The following is a 24,179-nucleotide window of genomic DNA, read 5'->3' on the forward strand; positions in this document are numbered from 1 at the left end:
TGTATGTCACCCAGTTCACAAAACACAATTGACTGTTAATAATAAGAATGGATACCCTTGACCGAGTTTCTGCTGTGTGATAGGTGTTGTACTGGCTGTTCAAAGATGTGTCTTCATTTAGTCTTCAGTAGCACTGGAGGTAGATATTTATTATTTCCATCTTATATGAGGAAACCGAGGATCAGAAAGGCTAAGTGACTCGCCCAAGGGCACACAGCCACTAAATACTGTAGAGTTTTCTTGCCTTGAAAGTCCAAGCTTGTAACCACTGAGTTTTAAAATTATCCCGAATGTTAATTCATTAAAATAGCAAACCTGATGTTCTGGAATTTTTGTTAATACAGCATACCTACACTCTTCGTGGCAAACTAATTTCTAAAATGGCCACATTGTTGTCTTTTTCCTTTCCCCAAATGTGGCAGACTGCCCTTGTGAAATTCTCACAGTACAGCCACACCAGAGGATATACTAGAATGTTCCAATGAAAAACCATCTTTATCGAAGAACGTTCATCACTGATATGTGCTCCTTGGTTATCTTAATCGATTTCTCCGTTTCCTGATGTTAAGTCCAATTCTACTAAGGAGAAAGAAAGGGAGTTACCATGACCCCACAGGGCCATGAATTTGAGTTTAGGTCTGGCAATAATCCCTCAGTAAGTGCTCAAGAAATACCTGCTGAATGAACAAATGAATACTGTTCATATGTGTGCAAAACATGTTTGTTGATGGACTGATACAGCAAATCCTTGACATTTCTGGTCTCAGCATTTTAAATGTCAACAAGTTGTTGTGAAAGCCCATGACGTGTAGTGCTGTACCTTGCATTTTACTAAGGCACAAAACTGAATTATGGGGATGTTCATGAGGCAGCCACTGCCCTCCATCTGCCTCTCCATATGACTTCCTTGTTTTCCACTCTCATGAGGAAAGATGCCTTTGCTTCTTGCGGGGTGGGATGGGGGAATTGGATCTGAAGGAAAAAAGGCTGGGTGCTGGTTTTTTAAATAGAAACAAATTCGTGATTACTATTACCATAATAATGATAGAGTGTAGTATGTTTTTTTTTAATTAATTAATTTTATTTTTGGCTGCGTTGGGTCTTCGTTGCTGTGCACGGGCTTTCTCTAGTTGCGGCGAGCGGGTGCTACTCTTGGCTGCGGTGTGCGGGCTTCTCATTGCAGTGGCTTCTCCTGTTGCGGAGCACAGGCTCTAGGTGCGCAGGCTTCAGTAGTTGTGGCACGCGGGCTCAGCAGTTGTGGCTCACAGGCTCTAGAGCGCAGGCTCAGTAGTTGTGGTGCACGGGTTTAGCTGTTCCCCGGCATGTGGGATCTTCCTGGACAAGGGCTCAAACCCGTGTCCCCTGCATTGGTAGGCAGATTCTTAACCACTGAGCCACTGTGGAAGTCCCTGTGTAGTATGTTTAGAGTTCATTTTAGCCACAGAATTCATCTTAATAGTTCTATGAATGACGTTTAGTCTCATATTTATGGAATCATGCCCAACTACAGGGAGTATGTATGTATGTATGTATCTATCTATCTATCTATCTATCTATCTTAGTGGAGGAAATTATATACTATCATTTAACTGTAAATTCAGGATTTGTAAGAATCTAGTGGTATATCTCTCATAGCCAATTTAGGGATTTATAATAATCTAGGAGTGTATCTTCTACAAATATCAAGGATCTAATATACTATAAATGCAGAGCAAGGTATAGGTAGTAATAGCTCTTAAGTATACCTTATCAAATTTTCTAATATAGACCTATAACTTTTTACTATGAAAAATTATAGGGACTTCCCTGGTGGCTCAGTGGTTAAGAATCCACCTGCCAATGCAGGGGACACGGGTTCGAGCCCTGGTCCAGGAAGATCCCCCATGCTGCGGAGCAACTGAGCCCATGCACCACAACTGCTGAGCCTTCGCTCTAGAGCCTGTAAGCCACAACTACTGAGCCCATGTGCCACAACTACTGAAGCCTGCGCACCTAGAGCCTGTGCTCCGCAACAAGAGAAGCCACCACAGTGTGAAGCCTGCGCACCACAACAAAGAGTAGCCCCTGCTCACTGCAACTACAGAAAGCCCACGAGCAGCAACAAAGACCCAATGCAGCCAAAAATAAATAAATAAAATTTTTTTAAAAAGAAAAATTATAAACATATAAAAGTAGGTAAATAATATAATGAAACTCCACGTACCCATCAGTCAGCTTCCACAACTGCCAACTCATGACCAATTTATTCCCCCACTTCCTTCCTTCCTTTTTGGATTATTTTGAAGCAAAGTCCAGATATCATAATCTAATCTGTAAATATGTCAGAAACTACTTCTAAAAGATAAGGATTGTGTTCTTTTAAAAAAATATAACCATAGCACTATCATAACTATCATTAATAATCCCAGAAGTACTTTTAAAGTAAAGGCAATTTCTATACAAATCACAGAGCAAATTTGAAGATGCTTACCACTCTTGTCACAAATTCATCATGGATGGATTCTTCCACAAACAACCGACCAGCTGCAATACAGTTCTCTCCTTTGTTGAAAAATACTGCTCCCATGCCCTTTAGCAGCAAAACAGAAAATACTGTTATTGCTTGGGAAGTCAAGATTGTCATAAAATTGCACACACTGAGAATTAGATGTTATTGGAAGACAGCAGACAACACAGAGAAGACAGAGAAAAACACAAGCCCTTGGCCAACGTAGTGTTGCTTGGAGGTTCTTGGTTTTGATATTTTTAGGAATTTTGCTTCTCCTTTCCCCCTTTTGGTCCATGAGTACTTAAAAAAAAATGTACATAACATGAAGGACATAGTGATAAAAACAGATTTTGTGTTATAAGAAAATTTAGATTATTCTATACATTTAAATGTAATATTTCTATACCAAATTTTGCTTTTAAAAATCTCTACATCAGTTTAAATAAATCATGAACGTTTATAAATCTCTACATCAGTTTTAAAAACCTGGCCTCCAAGTTTCAAAAACACGTTTAATTATGACATTATTTTTTTAAATTAAGTGCCCTGAGCAGTCCCAAATCTAAAAGAGAATGGTTTCTGTTTATGATTAGATAGAACCAAGCGTTGGGCTTCCCTGGTGGCGCAGTGGTTGAGAATCTGCCTGCCAATGCTGGGGACATGGGTTCGAGCCCTGGTCCGGGAAGATCCCACATGCCGTGGAGCAACTAGGCCCGTGCACCACAACTACTGAGCCTGTGCTATAGAGCCTGCGAGCCACAACTGCTGAGCCCGCACACCACAGCTACTGAAGCCCACACACCTAGAGCCTGTGCTCTGCAACAAGAGAAGCCACCACAATGAGAAGCCCGCACACCACAACGAAAGTAGCGCTCACCGCAACTAGAGAAAGCCCATGTGCAGCAACGAAGACTCATCGCAGCCAAAAATAAAATCAATTAACTAATTAAGTAAAAACAAACAAACAAACAAAACCCCCCAACCAAGCGTCATTCTAAGGTTCCTGATGAGAAGGAGGTAGAATGTGTTTCCGAAGTGGGCACCTAGTTAGGTGGACTTGACCTACTCTTACCATTCGTACGGCCTTGTCAAGTTCACAGTCACTGAATATTATAAGTGGGGATTTGCCACCAAGTTCAAGGGAAACTTTCTTCAAGTTGCTCATAGCACAGCTAGAGAAAAATAAAGGGAATATGAGCATTTAGTTTGTCTATCAGTTTCTCTCTCTGTTTCTTCAACCATAAATTACTACTTAGCATGGGAAATATAACTGAGCCTCAGAAATATTAAGAAACTTATTCAAAGACAAAACATGAATGGTAGAATGGTGATAACAGTTGAAGCTGGGTGATGAGCACGCAGGAGTTCATTACACTATTCTGTAAGCTTTGTGAATATTAGAGATCTTTTGTAATAGAAACGGGTTTCTTTTTAAATTCTGTGGTCAAATGATTAGAGATTATCATATGTAAATTCAGATTCTTTAGGTGTAAGAATTTTGGTTACATAAAGGCCTGGCAAAGAACTTAACCTTTAACCAGATTACTGGCACATCGGGGGAAAAAAATCAATTTTTAGAAGTATACTGTTTATTTCTCCCTGTTTGCAAAAGTATTGTTATTTGAAGTGTTTTAAAAATACTCTTAAAAATTCAGAAAGAAGGAAAAAAATCACAGAATTCCACTCCATGGCTCAAAGGCAACTTTTTTTTTTACAATTTTGATATACTTGTTTCTGGTCTGTACCCAAGCACAGCCTTTGTCTTATTTAACATAGTTAGGATTACCCAATATATACAATTTTATACCTTATTTTTCTTTCTATTTACCGTTTAACACTCCAGTGTTATTAAAAATTCTATGTGACTGCACAGTATTCCATTATGTTAACAAACTTTAACCGCTGCCATATTTTGGACATTTAGATGGCTTGCATTTTTTTGAACCAATGTTACCGCTTTTTAGGAATTAATTTTATAAATAATCCAGATTTGATTTGTCTTTTATATGTCTTTTCAATTTCTTACTTATGCTCCAAAACCAATTTGGGCTACAGCTTTAGTACTGAAAATGTTTTGTGCTCAATGATTGTTAAAGCTATCAGAACTTTCAGTACAACTCTGGTTTTGGTGACTCTGGGCTTTACACTTTGGAAAGTATTTTATTGTATTCAAACATTTCAATACCCTGTGGTAAGATTTCTCTTCTAAATTCGATGTTATTTTTCTCCCTCCAAAAGCACCTTATTTAAAGCAAAAACAAAGCCAAAGACCTGGTTTTACAGGATTTTTAGCAAATCAACATACTAAAACCAATACCTCTTCATGATCTGTTTGCCAATCAGAGTGGAACCAGTGAAACCGAGTTTCCGGATATCAGGATGTTCAGAAAGGCGCTGTCCTGCTATGCCACCTGTGGAATTACGGAATAAAACAAAGATTAAAACATTATCGAGTTCTTATGGTAAAGGTGGCTTTGAATTCATTGAAGTAGATTTCTAAGCTCTCATTTAAATCTCAGTTTTACATTTTCTATACTAATAACAAAGTGACAAAAATCTGAATAATATCCTCCATGCAACTGTCAGTACCCCAAAGATGGGTATGCCTTGATTTTTTAATCTTCCAAAGCCATTTTTAAACGTTGAAATGGGCCACCGTAGGGTGTGGTTTTACAATGTTGTACAATTTCCACCCCTCCCACCCCACTCATCTGCCACTGTATTTCCACTTTCAGATTTCAGCACATGGTAAGTGTGTTTATTCTTAACTGTTCGGTAAACTGTATTTAGTTTTAATATAGTTATAAGTCAGGACAAAACACCAGTGGAAAAACTCAGCTACCCTTGAACCATTCATTAGTTACAGCAAAGTGGGTCCTTGTTGGCTTACCTGAGCCTGGAATGATGTTGATCACCCCCTTTGGAAAGCCTGCTTTAACAGAGAGCTCTGCAAACTTCAAAGCAGTCAAGGGCGTGACCTGAGCAGAAGCAGACAGCAATTACTTACTTCAGATTCTGTCCTGTCCTTTAGATCAGCACCCAGCTTTCCTGCTATGGCCGTACCAGAGTTCATTTTATTTTTTCTTTTATTGTGACTTAATTTCTGACTTACAGCAAAGTTGCAAAAAATAGTACAAACAATCCCTATGTATCCATCACCCAGATTACTCAAATGTTAACATTTTACTACGTTTGCTTTATCCTCTTTCTCTCTCCCAATGTTTTTGAACTGTTTAAAGAAGTAAAATTTGATGTGTCCCTTTACTTCTAAATACTTTTGTGTACGTTTCTTAAAAACAAAGGATTCTTTTACATAACCACAATACAATCACCAAAATCAGGAAATGAACAACCGCTAGAATACCTAATTTACACTCCTTTTTCAGTTTTCACCAATGGTCCCAATAATGTGCTTTATAGAAAAAGAAAATCCAAGATCATGCATTGCATTTAGTTACCACGTCTATAGTTTCCCTTCCTCTGAAAGAGGTTCTGAGTTTTCTTTTATATTTCATTACACTGACGTTTTCGATAAAAACAGACCAGTTATTTTGTACAATGTCCTTTTGTCTGGATTTGCTGTTTCCATGTGATTAGATTCAGGTTATGCACTTTTGGCAAGAACACCACAGGAGTGATGCTGAATTCTCCTCAGTGCATCATATCAAGAGGAACATGCTGTTGAATAGTCCCAATGTTGGAAAGGTTAACTTTGATCCTTTGGTAAAGGTGACCTGCCAGGTTTTATCACTGTAAGTTACTGTAAAAAGAAAGGGAGCTACTTTGAGACTTTACTCTTTGTAGTTAATAAATATTTTTTAGGGAGCTACTTTGAGGCTATTTAAATATTCAGTTACTCCTCAAATTTCCACTAGTTTTAGTATCCACTGATGATTCCTGCCTGAATCAATCATTATTATGATGGTTGCTAAGTGGTGATTTTCTAATTCCATCATTCCTTCTACATATATTCATTAGTTGGCTTTCCACTATAAGAGCTTTCCTTTCTGTTTAATCAATTAACGTCAGTGTGAACTCATGGATTCTTACTTTATTCAAATGGTTATAATCTTTTACTACTGTTACTTTTTTTGAGGTTCAAATTGTTCCAGCTTTGGCTGATGAATCCTGTGTGGATCCTCTGCCTTTCTGACATGTCCCGATCATTCTTTGAGCATTTCCTTGCTTTTTGGCCCAACAAGATGTTCCAGGCACAGCTTGTATTTTCCCTGTTCCAACCATTTTTTCAAGAGGCCCAGGTTTCTTTTAGTGCAGAATAGTATTTTAAAACTGTGATATAATGGGAAATATATATTTGGTCTTTGTCTCTGGGTCCTGGCCCAGAGTTCCTAAAACCTTGGAATCTCAAATGAAAAATGCCTTCCATATGTTAATGAAGTGGCTGGTAGCTGGGAGCCCCTTAGGTAGCTTCAGGATGGGTTTTTGTAGCCAGAAAGATCAGGCCATGGTTAGAGAGTTGGAAATTTCAGCCCCAAACCAGGGGAGAGGGACTGAAGTTTGAGTTCAATCACCGACAGCCAATGATTTAATCTGTCGTACCTATGAAATGAAATTTCCATAAAGACCTCTCAGCAGTGGGTTGAGGGCTCATTCTATCCTTCTTTCTGTTCATATCTGTAACTCTCTTCAACAGTGAAAAGCATAGCTCCCAATATCCACAATATATTTACTTGTTTGCTTAATCCTAAAATGTACAGAAAGTAATTTGAGAATTATTAAGCCATGTCCCTGTGAAAAAGAAGCCTACTAACTTCAATACTTATTTTCAGTGTTTTTGCCTCTAGTCTGAGGACATGGAGTGCAAGTGTCATTCACAAGTTACTTGGGTGAGTGCTTCCTCACTCCCTTCGGTGTGGTGATGTTGTTCATTTGAAATTTGGCTTGACTGAGTTTTTTTTGTATTCGATTTTGGCCTCATCTACGTTGATTGTGTTTCTTTTCTTTTTTTGTTCATTTGCTGTCTTGTTGAGTATGGGAAACATGCTTCCCAAAGTGAGGACTATACAAAAGCACATTCAGAGAAGTGTCGTTCTCCCGGCCAACCACCTCCCACCCCCAGTCCTTTCCACCACATCCTGCCCAAGTCTTGTAGTTAATCAACCTAATTAGTCTCCGGTTTATCCCTCGTATGTTTCTTTTTGCTCAAATGAAAACATACTTATTTTCCCTTTCTTTTTACAAAAAAATTGGTATAGTTATGGATCTCATTTTAAAGATCTATTACAGCAATGCATATCTCAGAAGCAAGATGAAAGTCATATTTTTACACCCTTAAAAAGCAATGCTGATCAAGTCTTAAATTAGTACTCGGTTAGCTTGGTCTCAAAAAATGGAATGGGCAAAAATTGAGCTGTGAATAGAAAATAGTAGAGCTATTTTATTTTGTATATTTTAACGGAAGAAGATGTGAAATAAATCAAACATAACTAACATTTATTATGTGGCTGGATAATGGTACTCTCACTCTGTCTGAATGAAAGTCAGATGGTCACTGGTCACAGAGGTACGTGTGGTATCCTAGGAAAGAATAGGAGCTCACAAGGCCAAGGGAAAAACAGTGGTTTCCTCACTTGCTCCTGTGCTTTCAGAATATTTCCGTGTGTTGACGTTTACAGGCCAGGTTGCATGGGTTCATAGACTATGTTGTTGTTTTAAGTAATGCAAACTTCATAAAATGATCAAGTGACTTAAAAAGAATCTACATAGAAACTGCATAATAAATAATACTAATAGAGCAAATACAAGTAACAACAAGAAAAAAGCAGGGTTAACATTTTTCCTCCTTCTAGTAACAGGTCCATGACAATAACATTGTGAGGTTTAAAAAAAAATGGCAATCTAGTTAGACTTGACAAGAAATTTCAAATGCCCAAATACTTGAAATTGTCAAGAAGATATTTCAAATAGTGGATTTATACCTACTATAGTTAAAGACAATCCTAGACCAAAGTGTATATTATTATGCCTTAGTATGAAGTCATCATGATTAGAAAGACTTTTTAAAAAACTATCCTAAATTAGTGATAAGATTTTTAAAGTAAGAATAAAAAGATTTTATGCCATTAATAAATAAAATAAAACAAACTGTTTCATCTTTATCTCATCCCTTTTCATTTTATTGATTTTCTTCCATTCGGCTAACCAACTGGAATATAGGTTTATATTATGGCAGGATTATAGGTTTAAATGATATATGCGAAAGCATTTAGCAGTGTTCTGGGCACGAGTAGGTCATTATTAAATATTAGATTAAAAAAGGTGTTAGAGCCTGACAGACCTGGACCAGTTCAGACCATGGGAATCTGTACTTCTTACTGGTAAAGGGAGGAAAGCCAAGTGATTCAGCCCTCCTGCCATTTGCACAGGGCCTTAATACTATCAATGGTTTCATATCATAATAAAAAGATATCTCCCACATAACAACGGCAACTTTGGGTCTTTCATTCTCAGGATTAAAATTATCATCAATCATTAAACTATCAGTTTTAAATTGCAGATAGAGTTAGACTGTAATTTCCACAGGAACAGAAATTTTATGTCTTTGTCAATGATAATATGCCTGGCAAACAGTGGGCACTCAGTACATGTTTGTAAATTTTGAACATTCTATGTAATCACTAGGGTTTTCCAATGCTTAGCACTCTCTTTGGATGCCATATAGTGGTTCTCAACCCTGACTGTACCTTAGAAACTAATGTGAAGATTTTAAGTAATACCGATGCCTGGCCTCTGACCCAGACCAATTAAATGAGAATCTCTGCCAATGGGGCCCAGATATCAGTATTTTTAAAAGAGAACTCCAGATGATTCTAATGTGCAGCCAGGATTGAGCACCACTGGGCTAGGTTATCTGCCTTCTCTCTTCACTTTACTAGCTTCTTGCTGTTTAATGAGTGTTGCTGCTTGGGAGAAACAGCACTCATACAGGATGCTGGTGAACTGTTCCATTCCCGTGGAAGGATGAGCCAGCAGCTATCACACAAACACATGTATCTTTTAACTAAGTGATTCTGCTATTAGGAACATACCACCCTATAAAGATAATTGCACATGTGCATGATGCCACATTTAAAAGGTTATTAACTGCAACATAGTTTATAACAGCAAAAAGATGGGAAAATCTCAATATCTATTAATTAGGTATTGGTTAAATAAAATATTGTTTATCTACACACTGGAAACTGTTTTAAAAAAAGAAGTTTTGGGGACTTCCCTGGTGGTCCAGAGGGTTAGACTCCGAGCTCCCAATGCAGGGGGCCCGGGTTCGATCTGTATTTGGGGAACTAGATCCTGCACGCATGCAGCAACTAAGAGTCCGCATGCCGCAACTAAAAGATCCCGCATGCCGCAACTAAGACCTGGCATGGCATAAATTAAATAAATACATACATACATATTTTAAAATTTTTAAAAATTAAAGAAAAAGTGCTTAACACAGCATGTGGCACATACTAAGTGCTCAATAAATATTTTTTTAAAAAAGTTATTTTTCCCCCTTTGGTAGTATGTATAGAATGTTATTTTATTTTATTTTAATTTTGTATTGTATTATGGTTAGAACACTTAACATGACATCTACCCTCTTAAATTGTTAAGTGTATAATACAGTATAGTTAACTACAGGCAAAACGATGTGTAGCAGATTTCTAGAACTTACTCATCTTGCATAATTGAAACTTTATGCCTGTTGATTAGCAATTTCCCCTTTCCCCTTCTCCTCCTGTGTGATTTTTAATTGGTTAAAAATTTTTTTTAAATTATTTATTTATTTAATTAAAAAAATATGTTTGTATACGCAGAGAATATTTCTGGAATACCTAAGAAACTAATAAATAACAATAACATTGGTGGCCTCTGGGAGGTAAATTGGTGGGCTGGGGGAATAAGATGGAGACTTTTCACTACCTACCTCTTGGTATCTTTTGAATTAAAAAAATTTTTGAATGTATACCTGTTTTTTTTACTGAAATTGTTTCTAATGAGGAAAACAAGATGGCTGTGGTCACATGACTATGTAGTTATGACAAACGAAATTGTATTTTTTTTTAATCCTAAAAGAAGAAATAAAAGAATAGTTAATAAGTAGCAAACTGTAAACTCTTCTTGAACAGAGACCAAGTTTTCTCCACAACTTGGGTACCTCACGATGTCTACCACTGTGCACTGTCCAGAGTAAATGCTCAGCCAGGTGTTAAGTTGGCTACCATATTTTTTTCTTGAAAAGCTACTGTAGCATTAAAAAGATGTTTTTGAGAACTCTATCATCTGAATTATTTTTTAAATTATTTCCTCATTTTCCACATGTATATATTTCCACACAGCTGCCACAATTATATACATTCTTTTGCATGCTTGTCCCTCATCTTGCATAACTTTACAATATTTTTGATAATGAAAATTTGAAGGCCTGCAAAAAACTTTTTCTTTTGATATGTCGTAGCTACTCTAAATCACTACTGGGCATGTGGCATTTTGCAAGAATTGAATTGGTTTGTAGAAATTTAATGGATTTCACTGACATACACTATGCCTGCTTCCACTGTCATGGAAGTTCTAAATTTTGGAATCCCCATAGGATACACTGGGTAGCTATTAAAAATGAATATTTACTAATATGAAAAGATGCCCATGATATATGAAATGATGTTGTGATATATGATCCCATTTTTGCTTAAAGACATAATATTTGTAAATGTACGTCTCTGGTTTTAAGTAAACAGGAGGGGAGGAGATGCTGTACCTTGCCCTGCACGTCTTACCTGCGCTGGCTTGAGCACTAAGGTGTTGCCTGCTGCCAAGCACGCGGCGCTCTTCCACGCCAGCATCATCAGCGGGTAGTTCCAGGGGATGATAATAGCACAGACACTGCCGGGGAAGAAAGAGACATCCTCAGTCCTCTCGAACTAACACAAGTCACTCAGAAGCGCTCTCCTTGTCTTACCCAAGTGGCTCCTTCCTGGTGAAGGTCAGATTGCGATTTGGACGGGCCTGGTTGATGGGAATTGTAGAACCCTAAAGAATGAAAAAGGTTGATACTATTTTACTAATTTCAGTGGGTAAACTTAACGAATCCATTTTCTGTCTGCCTCTCTTGCTTTTTCTTAGCTGATATTAAAAAAGCAGTGCTCAATTGATGAGAAATACATCTACACCTAAAAAGGAACTGCTACGTCTTTCTCAAAAGAACTGAGACACAGGAGAAAAAAAACATAGTTCTAATTTAATCGCCTCCATTCCCAATTTCTTGGCATGGCAGAGAATGTTAACTGCCTGAGCAATATCCATTCTCCCCTCGGTTCTTAGTAACAGAAACCCTATATTAATAATGGGAATGGCAACGTGCCCAGATAAACTACTACGTTCCCCAGTTTCCACAGCAGATAGCGATGGCCAATGGAAGGCGTAAGCACAAAGCACTGAAAGGGGAACACTCTTTAAAGTAGGCTGACTCAGCTTGGAAAATGCTCTTTTACTCTCCCCCTCACTCTCACTCTTTCCTTCTTCCTTCTCAGAACGTTGCTAAAAAGGCTGGCACTGCAGTGGTTATCATGAGACCAAGAAGCAGCCATGAGGGTAGAGATCGCATGGTATAAGGACGCCCTGGCAAAGAAAGAGCAGGAACCTTTATCTCACACACTGGACTTGAGTGCCTGCCTTTGGACTCTTGAAAGTGAGATAAAAACAAACTTCTTAGTTGGGTTTTCTATTATACGCAGCCAAATTTGATCCCAACTGATTCATGACAGTAGTCTTTTAACTGAAGCTATACATCTGTTTTGCCACATAAAATATTATTGCTGTTACTAATACAAGTAAGTGTACAGTCTCTTATCTGAAACCCTTGGGGCCAGGTGTGTTTTGCGATTCAGAATTTTTTGACTTTAGAAGCATAATATAATGTATATACCTTATACAATGTTATTATATCTATAACCTCCAATAAGGTCTGGGGAAGCCCCCCATAATCAAGCATATTAATATTTATTCAGTGAAATATATGAATAGTCACGCTAAGTGATACGAATAGAGATTATAGACTCATCTTGGTTCAGGTCAGGTTTTGGCGCCAAATGAGTCTGAACCAATCAAACAAATCAATTTTCAGGTTTCACAGCAATTTGGATTTCATAATTGAGGATGAAGGATGGACTTGAACTGCTCTTACTAAATACTGATATATGTATGATTTTGTGGCTGAACAATAATAAAAACGACATTTATGTGCAAGACCTACTATGGTGCAGACTTTAATCCTGTAGTATATAAACACTTGTTTCTAATCCTCATAACATAACTTGCAAGGTATGGATTATTGTGACCATTTTACAGACGAGGAAAGTAAGGCACAGAGAGGTAAATAACTTTAACAACAATAGCTGGTAAGTGTCAAAGCTGAGGCTTGGAACCAGTTCTCTCTGACTCTATATTAATGGTGCTGGCGGCAATGTGCCCAGATAAAGTATTATGTTTCCCAGTCTCCTTAGCAGAGACAGCCAGTGGGAGATGTAAGCACAAGGTGTAGGAGGATCGGAATGCTTTTTAAAGTCCTTTACCTTTCTCCCTCTTCGCCACTTCCTCCTTGCTGCTGGGAATGTGGCTGTGATGGCTGGTGCTTCAATGGTTACCATGAGTCTATGAGTGGCATGCATTCTTTTGTTTGCTGCAAGCCCTATTTCCCTTCTGTATCCCAATACCAAAGCCATGTATAGTTGCCATTTATCATCACACATATAATATTTATTTTCTTGTAGAAAAAAGGAAATGGAAATTTTTATTGAACTCATGTCTTTAAAATCTTGTTCTTATAACCAGTCTGCATAGCCCATCTATGTTAGCTCTCTGACCTCTATAGGTATTTGAGTTTTCAATTCCTCCATGATACCAGGCTTCTCTCCATATGCCAACAAGACTGTTAGATGCTCTCAAGAGCATTAGATTTTAGGTTCAGAAAATCTTGAGTTCAAATCCTAGCTCTATGGTTTACTTACTATGTGACCATAGGTAAGTCATTCATTGTCCTCAAGCCTCAATTTCCTCACCTGTAATAAGAGTTAATGGATATCCACCTCCCTCAGATGATTGTTATAAGGATAAGATGAGAAAACCTACATAAGGGGTGGCTCTGACAAAGTGTCTTTACAGACTAATAAACATTCGTCCCTTTTCCTCTTGGAATGATCTACATGGAGACAAAAAACATTTGCACTTACTTGAATTTTGTCACACCAGCCAGCAAAATACCTGAATGTTTGCACAGACATTCCAATGTGAGTCTTCAGAGCCAAGGTGTAGACAGCCCCTGAATCGAGGGCTTCGATGGTCGCCAGCTCTTCTTGGTTCTCTTCCAGTAGGTCTGCTAGTCTGTATGCATAAAGAAATTCATTCAACAAATATTGAGTCTCTACTGCATTTAACGCATCATCCTAAGGGCTGAGAACTTAGAGGTGAACACAAATGAACCAGGTCTCTGTCCTCATGGAGAACATGGTCTAGTAGGGAAGAGAGACATTCAACAAAAAATGTCATTAATAATTTGTTTTAAGAGTTATAATGAAGAAGCAGAGGGTGTTGGAAGTCTGTATCATTTGCACCATAGATGTATAAGCAGTAAAAGAGTGATTGAGCCACAGTAATCCAAGGAGATCAATGACAGAAAACAGTGGGAACGTGGATAGTTCATGAATATACTGGGAGATGTTAGGGGGCAAACCACACTCTTAGAGAACCCAGGAACACTTGAGGCTTTCTGGTTGGGACAGAAATATTTCCAACACTAGCTGAAAAGGACAAAGACAGAAAAACATGGAATGAATGATAAACACTGCAACAGGTTTCTGTTTGGTGTCTAGTTTCTTTGGGAAGATAAGTTCATAGTCCAAGTTCATCTTTTGTGTTCACCTCTTCCATTTGTTTTCCTTCCTTCCTTTAGTGATTCTGAGATGTTCCTTTTGGACCATTCCAAAATCAGGCTTGAAATCCTCCTCCCTCACGTTTCTTTCAGATCCTGTTCCAAGAAATCTTTGGACAAAGTCAGCTATTTGGCTTTTAGTAAGTAGAAAACTGAATTTATGATCGAATCTGATTACTCTTGGCATACTCAGCTACCGATTTATAATACCCTTTCCAGGCCTTAGTGTTTTTCCTCCTTGCTTCTACTCCCTACACATGAAGTAGACTTAAAATGTCCCTTTGGAAACAGCAGGGTGCTGGATGTTCTCCATGTGCTCTCGTCTCCACCCTGCTCTGTGATCCCTGGAGGATGACCTTTGTAGACTACATCACGGGCTCCCGTGCTCTCTCACTGGGCATTGCTAATGAGGGGCCAGTGGGAGGCGCCCCCAAGAGACTGGCGAACTGGAGGATAAAATGGTCTGGGATTTGAATCCTCCGGTTGCCTCAGCGATGGGCTGTAGACCAGCAGATGCTGCGTCCCTCTACCCAAACCCGCTGTAGTGTGGTCTTCTCCTACAGCTATAGATCTTACCTGATTCTAGTAACAGCTCCTTCCTCTGTCCCTTCAGGCCTTGGAGTAAGGGCACCTTCCCCCTGTTCTACCCCTGCCTGGGTGCTTCATTATCCTTTGACGGATTCCCTTGACTTTGCTCACATCTTTACAAATACATAGTCCTTTACTAAACTTCTTCCGGTACAGGGATGCTGACTGAAACAAGCAACAGTACAAAAATCAGGAACTCATATATATGGGATTTTATAGGATGCAAGGGACAAAAGACGTGCTATATAACAGGTGCATGCTAGAATGTTTTGAAGAAATTTTTAAAATCTTGGCAATCTAGTCAGTATCCAAAGGCCACAGGCTGTGTCCTTAAAAATCGTACCTGTACATCAATATTCCTCTTTCTCGTGCATTCATTCTTCCCCATTCACCATTTTCAAAAGCACCTTTGGCTGCTGCCACTGCTTTATCAACATCCACCAAAGAGGCATAGGATACTTTGCATATCGTCTATTTCAAGGTAGGAAAAAATAGGTTCTAGGTTATCTATATATGGAGATATGCAATTATGTTTCTTGGGATTAATTATTATACTATAAAATTCAAAGAATTTTTATGATGGAAAATCAATACTTCCAGTAATATAGTAAAGAAAAAGAAACAATTTTTTAACATGAAAATTATGAGCCTAAAATTTAGTACTTCGCATGTCACACTACACTATGAGAAGACACATTTAGGAAACTGTATTTCTTCTCTTGCCTTGGGGAAGCTGAATTTCTCACCACGAGCTTGCAAAGTCTGAGATTTTCTTTTTCACACATATAGCTTTATGTGGAATTGTGCTTCTGATGTGTATAGGTATAGTGATCCATCTAAATTCATCATAAATATTCATTCTTTAAAGTTGGTTACTGTAGTTAACAGCAGCCAGTACCAGAAATGAATAGTTGAAAGAAATGCATGAAGTACATTTATATTAAGTGCTCAGGGTCAGAGTAATAGAATAAGTAACTTTTTAAGACTGTTTTATAACAGTGTATAAATGAAAAAAATCCATGATCAGTGGTCACTACACACGCTAAGAAATTACTCACAGATCCATCTGTTGGGTTGATGGTGTCATAAGTCTGTCCATCATCGGCATCTGTGAACTGTCCATTTATGAAGCACTGATATGGCATTTTTACTGTCATTTCATTGACCTCCTTTGAAACCTAAGAGAGAGAATTATATTAATAGATTCATTGGATTTCTGTGCGTATGCATTTGATACCAAAGAGCAATAAAGAAGCTTATTCACTAATGCAGAGGGAGGCGTTAAGTCAATGGGATTCTAGTGCTTACTGTCCAGAAGAGACAAGCATGTGTAATATTTAGGCCTCATGATGCTTAGATTGGCCATTGAGACAGGAGGTCAGCTTCTGTGATGACCGAAGTACTCTAGGGGGAGCTTTATAAAGATCTGTTTTCTTCCTCATAGAGATGAAGTATGACTCAGAAGACCTCAAGATAATGGAAACACCACCATCTAGTGGCAACATCTGGGAGTGCACCAACTACTGTCATTCAAAGTTTTGAAATTGCCTGTCAATAGGTTTCCTTTTACACTGGTGCCATTTTAAGTTTTCTTTCCAGTGTTCTTCCCCATTTTCACGTTCCCTCTCTTACATATGTGTTGCTTAAATTGTACTCTCTACTATTAGCTGGCAAGTGAATTTAGATTAGTCCATTAACCTCTATAAATCTCAGTTTTTCCAACAATAAAATGGGGATAATACACCTGCTTCATACAGTTATTAAGAGACATAATTAAAATTATACACGTGAAAGAGCATTATTGGCATAAGGTCACACATCAATGAAGGCATTAAAAAGGAAATTTAATGATTTCAGAAATTATCTTACATAGAGAAATTGATGATGCCTAGAAAAGAAACAAAAAATAGCAAGAGGGTAGCTTGCTGCTCATCATCAGTAAGTATTAGAGAAATACAAATCAAAACTACAATCAGGTACCACCTCACACGGGTCAGAAGGGCCATCATTAAACAGTCTACAAATAACAGATGCTGGAGAGGGTGTGGAGAAAAGGGAACCCTCCTACACTGTTGGTGGGAATTATATTGGTGCAGCCACTATGGAAAACGGTATGGAGGTTCCTTAAAAAACTAAAAATAGAGTTGCCATATGATCCAGCAATCCCACTCCTGGGCATATATCCAGACAAAACTCTAAATTTGAGAAGATACACGCACCCCAATGTTCATAGCAGCACTATTTACATAGCCAAGACATGGAAACAACCTAAATGTCCATCAACAGATGAATGGATAAAGAAGATGTGGCATATATATATACATATACATATAAACAATGGAATACTACTCAGCCATAAAAAAAGCAATGTGCAATAACTGAAATTTTACAAGTCATTGGAGAGGTTCAACAGTAGATTCAAGCAGGCAGAAGAAAGAATTAGCAAGCCAGACAATGGGTCAATAGAGATATCCGGTCTGAAAATAGGAAGGAAAAAGAATTTAAAAAATGAATAGAGGGACTTCCCTGGTGGTCCAGTGGGTAAGACGCTGCACTGCCAATGGAGGGGGCCCGGGTTCAGTCCCTGGTTGGGGAGCTAGATCCCACATGCATGCTGCAACTAAGAGTTCGCATGCCACAACTAAGAGTCTGCATGCCACAACTAAAGATCCCACGTGCTGCAACGAAGACCCAGCGCAGCCAAAATAAATTTAAAAAATAAATATTTTTAGAAAATGAATAGAGCCTTAGAAGCCTGCAGAACACCATCAAATGTACCAACACGTGCATAATGAGAGTCCCAGGAATGAGTGGAGAAGGGGAGAGGGGCAGAAAGAATATTTGAAGAAATAATGGCTGAAAATGTCCCAAATTTGATGAAAAACATTAGTCTGCACGTCCGAGAAGCTCAATAAACTCCAAGTAGAAAAATCTCAGAGATCCATCTTAAACACATCATGTAAAAATGGTCAAGAGCCAAAGACAAAGAGGGAATCTTGAAAGCCGCAAGGGAGGAGCAACTCATCACATAAAAGGGATCCTCAATAAAATTAACAGATGACTTATCCTCAGAAACCACGGAGGCCAGAAAGCAATAGGATGATATATTCATAGTGCTGAAAGAGACTGTCAACCGAAAATTCCACATACAGCAAAAACACCCTCCAAGAACAAAGGAGAAATTAAGTCATTCCCAAATGAATGAAACTAGCACATTGCTAGCACATGAACATTGCTAGCACATGAACATTGCTAGCACACTGCCTTTCAAAAAGTACTAAAAAGTGTCCTGGCAGAAATGGAAGGACACTAGACAGTAATTTAAATCTACATGAAGAAATAAAGAACACTGACAAAGGTAAATATAAGTCAGTATAAATATATTTTTGTTTTTAAACCCTTTTCTTCTTCTATCTGATTTGAAAGACAACTGCATAAAGCAATAATTATAAAACTATGTTGGTGGGTTTATAATGTATAAAGATGTATTTGTATGACAGTAATAGCACAAATAAGGGGGTAGGGAGCAGAGCTATACTGTAGGAAATTTTTTCTACACTATTGGTATTAAGTTGGTATTAATCTGAGCTAGAATGTTTTAAGAAAAACGTCTCTTGAAATCCTCAAGGCAACCATTAAGGAAATAAAAATATATAGCAAAAGAGATTAAACTGGCATGCTAGACAATATCCATTTAACAAAAAAGAGAGCAGTAAAGGAGTAGAGGAGCAAAAAAGGCATAAAACAAGACATATAGAAGCCCAAGTGGCAAAAGAACAAACAGATTAATTGGACTTAATCAAATTTTAAAACTTTTGTGTGTTAAAGGACACTATCAAAAAAGTGAAAAGAAAACCCACAGAAAGGGACAAAATATTTACAAATAATAAATCTGATTAGGGTCTAGTATCCAAAATATACTAAGGTCTCCTACAACTCAAAAGTTAAAAAGACAAATATCCCAGTTAAAAACGAAGCGAAGGATTTGAGGGAATTCCCTGGTGGTCCAGTGGTTAGGACTGGGCGTCCTCACTTCCAGTGGCCTGGGTTCCATCCCTGGTCAGGGAACTAAGATCTTACAAGCTGCTTGGTGAGGCCAAAAAAACCAAACCAAACCAAGCCAAAACAAAAGAAACAACAACAATGACAAAAAAAAAAACCCAAAACAGGTGAAATATCTGAATAGGTATTTCTCCAAAGAAGACATACAAGTGGCCAATAAGCACATGAAAAGATGTTTATCATTAGTCATTAGGGAAATGTAAATCAAAACCAGAACAAGATGTCACTTCACACCTGCTAGAACAGCTGAAAGAGAAAAGACAGACAATGGCATATGTTGGTGAGGACATGAAGAAATTAGAAGCTTCCTACATTGCTACTGGCATTGTAAAATGGTGTAGTCACTTTGGAAAGCAGATGGGCAGTTCCTCAAAAAGTTAAACATGGAGTTACTATATGACTCATCAATTCCACTTCTAGATATTTACCCAAGAGAACTGAGAACATATGTTCACACAAAAACTTATACATGAATTTTCATAACAGCATTATCTATAATAGCCCAAAAGTAGAAACAGTCCAAATGTACATCAACTGAGGAAAGGATAAACAAAATGTAGTTTATCCACACAATGGACTATTACTTGGCCAGGAAAAAGGAATGAAGTGATAATCTACTCTACAATATGGTTGAACCTTGAACACATTATGCTAAGTGAAAGAAGCCAGCTGCAAAAGGCCACTTATTACCTAATTGCATTTATATGAAATGTCTAGAATAGGCAAATCCATAGAAACAGAAAGTAAATTAGAGAGGAGAGCAGAGAATGACTGCCAAGGGATACAGGGTTTCTTTTTAGGAGGTGATACAAATGTTCCATAACCAGATAGTGGTCATGGTTGTACAACTCGGTGAAATACTAAAAAACAATGAATTATACATTTTATTTTATTTTATTTATTTATTTATTTTGCGGTACATGGGCCTCTCACTGTTGTGGCCTCTCCCGTTGCGGAGCACAGGCTCCGGATGCTCAGGCTCAGCGGCCATGGCTCACGGGCCCAGCCGCTCTGCGGCACGTGGGATCCTCCCAGACCAGGGCATGAACCCGCGTCCCCTGCATTGGCAGGCGGACACTCAACCACTGTGCCACCAGTGAAGCCCGAATTATACATTTTAAAAGGGTGAAATGTATGGTATCTGAATTATAATCTCAATAAAACTGTCATTTTAAAAAGGTTGTAAATGTAAAAACAAATGGATGAAAGGTACAGCATTCTTTTATAGTACGAAGGTCTTAACGGTTTAGGTTTTCGACACCATGGGCAGGCTTACATAATCCACCACTAGCTCCGCTTCTTGATCTTCTCCTCTCAGTTTCCTCACGACTTTTTGGATGAAGTCTTCAAACTTGGTGGCCATATAAACATCCTCATTCTGTAACTGAAGTCCTCCACATTTCTGTCTTATCTCTTCAACCAGCCTGAAAGGAAGAACCAGCTCATGTTACTTACATTTTTAAAAGAGTTTAGAGGGACTGTGATTACATTTAACGTGCTTTGAAGTAGGATGTATATCACATGCCTATTTATATCCCATGAGATCTTCTATGATAATAATCAGAGAAATTGATAAGATTGGGAGAAAAAAATTTTAAAGCTGTCTTGAAGGACAGTGGCAATTTTTAAACTTTTAATTTATTTTTTAAACATTTTATTTATTTTTGGCTGTATCGCATGGCACGTAGGATCTTAGTTCCCCGACCAGGGATCGAACCTGCACCCTCTGCATTGGAAGTGCGGAGTCTTAACCACTGGACCACCAGGGAAGTCCCAGCAATTTTTTTTATACATGACTAGAAATACCAGAAATCAAGGCAAAGACATTTTAATTACTTGCAAGCAAGATGATAAAGGGCACATAAAATCAGTTTCTTTCCTTTCAAAATACTCAAGGAATAAGAAATAAGGAAAACTTCTGAACTGTGACGATTATAAGAAACCAAAGTCATACCGTAGAATACTTTCTCTAGATCCTGTGAAACAATAAAACAAACATTTGTTTTTATTACATGGCTAAGATAGGTATGAAACAGAACCATCGGGAAGGTTAATATAATTTGTAAAGTCCTTTTCAACCCTTTGATTTTTCACTGTTAAGTTTTCAAATCATAGCTCTAACTTGACATTTCTTGAGTAGCAAAGGTGTACCAGACAGAGGTGTACTAGAAAGCTCACCACAGGGGCTGCTCAGCCATGTATTCCCTAAGAGAGATGAGGTGCCTTGGTAGAGTCCAAGCTAACAATATTAGATGATTATGGTAAGTCAGACACTCAAACAGGAAGTGGGTAACTCCTGCAGCCGTATCTTGTTAGCAAAAAACTAGTGTTAAAAGTACAATGTTGAAATCTTTAGTTGAGCAAATGAGAAGGTTCTGGGAACTCATGAACCATAGCTGAGAAATCTGTAACTTGAGGAACCAAAACTTTTAACTTCTGGTAATGATATTTGCTCTTGAGAGGATGGTTTTTGATGATTGGAATAAAAAAGATCCACGAATGAAGGGACTTTGTCTTGTTCATGACTGTATCCCCAGTGCAAAAAACTGTTCCTGATGTCATAAATGTTCAATAAATTGTGTTAAATACATGAATGAATAAATAAATAAATAGACAGAATGTTCATCATGAACACTTGCTTTGCCGACATGAAGGACTGTCAAGAGGAGTTTACCTTGTTTATTTAGTAAATGGCCATAGTGTGGCCCTCAAAGAAAAAGCACCTCTGCAAGACTCGTCACTGTTAGGATCCTGGTCTGCTCTTCATGCCACAGAGGGTGGCTTTCTAGTCCTCTAGCCCTTTCTACTTGTTTGAAACCTCTGTAGAGAAATTCTGACTGTAGAGTGATTACCCTTACTCTTGCAAGAAGTCTGGCAATCCTCATTCTAGATATATCATATCGGGTAACTTAGGGAGATAGGAGAAAAAGATTAGGGGTAAGCATAATCAGTGTAAGGTATCCTTTTAGGTGAGACTATATAGAGAAATCCCTTTTAACATTCTCACTCAGAACTTCCCAATTCTAACTGGAGGAGAATCAACTAAGAAATATGAAGACAGATTTTTAAATGAAACAAATAATTAGAAGGGTTGTTTTCTAGGTGTACAGTAAATATGAAAATAACTCCTGGTTAGCAACGAAGAGAAGGGAACAAATACATGTATTTGACCATGGAAACAAACAAACCAAAAAAGATGAAGAAAAGAGAAATACAGTAGATGGGTACAATAGAGTGATAACAACCAGTACAAAGGATTTCCATTTGATTTTCAGAGTCAAAGTCAAAATCCCTGGTGGAGGGGTATGAGTCAGTAAGGTGGTGGTTTTACCTGACAACATCCATTGAGCTTGCTCCAGATTTAAAGAAGTCTGTTGAATCTTCAATAACAGGGACGTTGCTTAAAATCCCAGCCCAGATGGCCTGCACAAGGGAAACTTTTATGAGGGAGCTGCCGTGTAGAACGCTGTGGCAGAGACTAATTAGCTTCTCACCAAACCTACTTCTTTTCCTGGATTGATTACAATTCTCAGCATCTCTTCAAGTTAGAGGCGGCCGTGCGACTGACTTCTAGCCGGTGAATATGAATATAAGTGACCTGTACTCCCAGACTTGTCCCATGAAAAACCTCCTTCACACAGTTCTCTGTGTTCTTGTGCTCTTCTTGGCTGTCTGGGATGGAGATGACCCCCAGCAGGACCTTGAAGATAGCCCAGCCTCGGTTCCTGCTTGACTCCACCCCTAACCTTCATGTTCCAGCTTCACCCCTAACCCCCAGGCCAACCTAGAACTGCCTTGGATTATTTATGTGAGTGACAAATAAATGTGCGTATAAATTTTGGCACTGATTTCCTTTTGCAGCTAATACGAAAAAGAGGAAATAAAAGTTCCATCCCAACTACTTTGAGGATTAATGGTACCAGTTAACAAAAATGGTTTCGTTTTCCAAGATAAGAGTAACATTAAGAACTTCCCGTGTTCACCTGGATGGCCTCTGCCACCTTCACCTCTTCGGCTGTAAGTTCCACCACTGATGTCTCACCCGCTGAAAAGTACTGAGAGGCAGGAATCATTTTTCCATCTTCAAACTGCAGATTTCTCACCATCAGCTATAAAATAACAACAAAACAAGCAGAAGAATTGAGGATTAGGACAATTCAGAAGTGAGACTGGTGGGAGGAGTCTTATATGGGTATAAGAAGCAGCTTATTTGACAAATATAAAAATATGGATTAGGGCTTCCCTGGTGGCACAGTGGTTGAGAGTCCGCCTGCTGATGCAGGGGACACGGGTTCGTGCCCCGGTCTGGGAGGATCCCACATGCCATGGAGCGGCTGGGCCCGTGAGCCATGGCCCCTGAGCTTGCGCGTCCGGAGCCTGTGCTCCGCAATGGGAGAGGCCATAGCAGTGAGAGGCCCACGTACCAAAAAAAAAAAAAAAAAAAATGGATTAAAAGCACTCACCGTTATGTGTAAAAGGACTGAAATGGTATTTCAGCCATGGCAGCAGAAAGGAGAAAGTTACGTCTACGGGTAGGTATATCTCAAAATGGATGATAAGCCCTCCCAAAATTGACATTCGGATATAGGCATTGGGTCTAAAGCCTACTGTAACTACCACTGCTACTAGTACAAGTACTACTACTATTACTGCCATCTTTGGAACACTTACTCTGCAGCATGCACTGTGCTAAGTACATATATACTGAAGTATCTTATTCAATCCCATAAATCCTGATGGAGGCAGGTGTCCTTATTATCCCCATTTTACTGATGAGGAAATGGAGGCTCAATGAAATTAAGTACTTTGCCCAGTGCCACACAGTGAGTAACAGAACTGGGGTTACAGCCCAGGACTAGATGGACTCTGCAGCCTACAATCTTAGTAACTGATCTATCCTGTAAGCCATCAGAAAGTGTCTGCGAGCTGCAAATGCCCTTTTGCTTTCTTCACTGGGCAGCTGCCCAAGAGCCCAGAGAGGCCCAGAGTCCACGCTCTCAAGCACAGGCAGAGTGGGTGGGCGCCTGCCTGGTGAGGCAGAGGGGGGAGCCTCTGAAGAGGGCCACACCATCTGATCCTCCCAGACTCTGCCAGTGGGAAGGCAGACAGACA

At 38.7% G+C, this 24,179-nt stretch overlaps 1 protein-coding gene across 2 annotated transcripts in view; it reads right to left on the minus strand.

Moving 5' to 3' along the window:
- The window catches only part of ALDH1L2 (aldehyde dehydrogenase 1 family member L2), a 55,959-nt gene that overhangs the window by 10,852 nt on the left and 20,928 nt on the right, over positions 1 to 24,179 (minus strand). The window contains exons 8-20 of one of the 2 annotated variants that reach the window (XM_022599789.3): positions 23,051 to 23,176; positions 22,399 to 22,490; positions 20,344 to 20,491; positions 16,064 to 16,183; positions 15,349 to 15,476; positions 13,720 to 13,870; positions 11,451 to 11,521; positions 11,269 to 11,374; positions 5,379 to 5,466; positions 4,806 to 4,899; positions 3,561 to 3,660; positions 2,471 to 2,569; positions 6 to 1,409 (exon numbers count right to left, since the gene is read on the minus strand). In XM_022599789.3, the coding sequence (XP_022455497.2) occupies positions 1,383 to 1,409; positions 2,471 to 2,569; positions 3,561 to 3,660; positions 4,806 to 4,899; positions 5,379 to 5,466; positions 11,269 to 11,374; positions 11,451 to 11,521; positions 13,720 to 13,870; positions 15,349 to 15,476; positions 16,064 to 16,183; positions 20,344 to 20,491; positions 22,399 to 22,490; positions 23,051 to 23,176 (1,350 nt within the window). In that variant the 3' untranslated portion in view covers positions 6 to 1,382. Of the gene's footprint in view, positions 1 to 5; positions 1,410 to 2,470; positions 2,570 to 3,560; positions 3,661 to 4,805; positions 4,900 to 5,378; positions 5,467 to 11,268; positions 11,375 to 11,450; positions 11,522 to 13,719; positions 13,871 to 15,348; positions 15,477 to 16,063; positions 16,184 to 20,343; positions 20,492 to 22,398; positions 22,491 to 23,050; positions 23,177 to 24,179 lie in introns of those variants that run through there. The other variant, XM_022599787.3, reaches the window with a different exon arrangement.

This window comes from Delphinapterus leucas, chromosome 11 (genome assembly GCF_059928025.1).
Source record: "Delphinapterus leucas isolate spDelLeu-1000000601 "Yukka" chromosome 11, BTC_Dleu_Yukka2, whole genome shotgun sequence".
Lineage (NCBI taxonomy): Eukaryota > Metazoa > Chordata > Mammalia > Artiodactyla > Monodontidae > Delphinapterus > Delphinapterus leucas.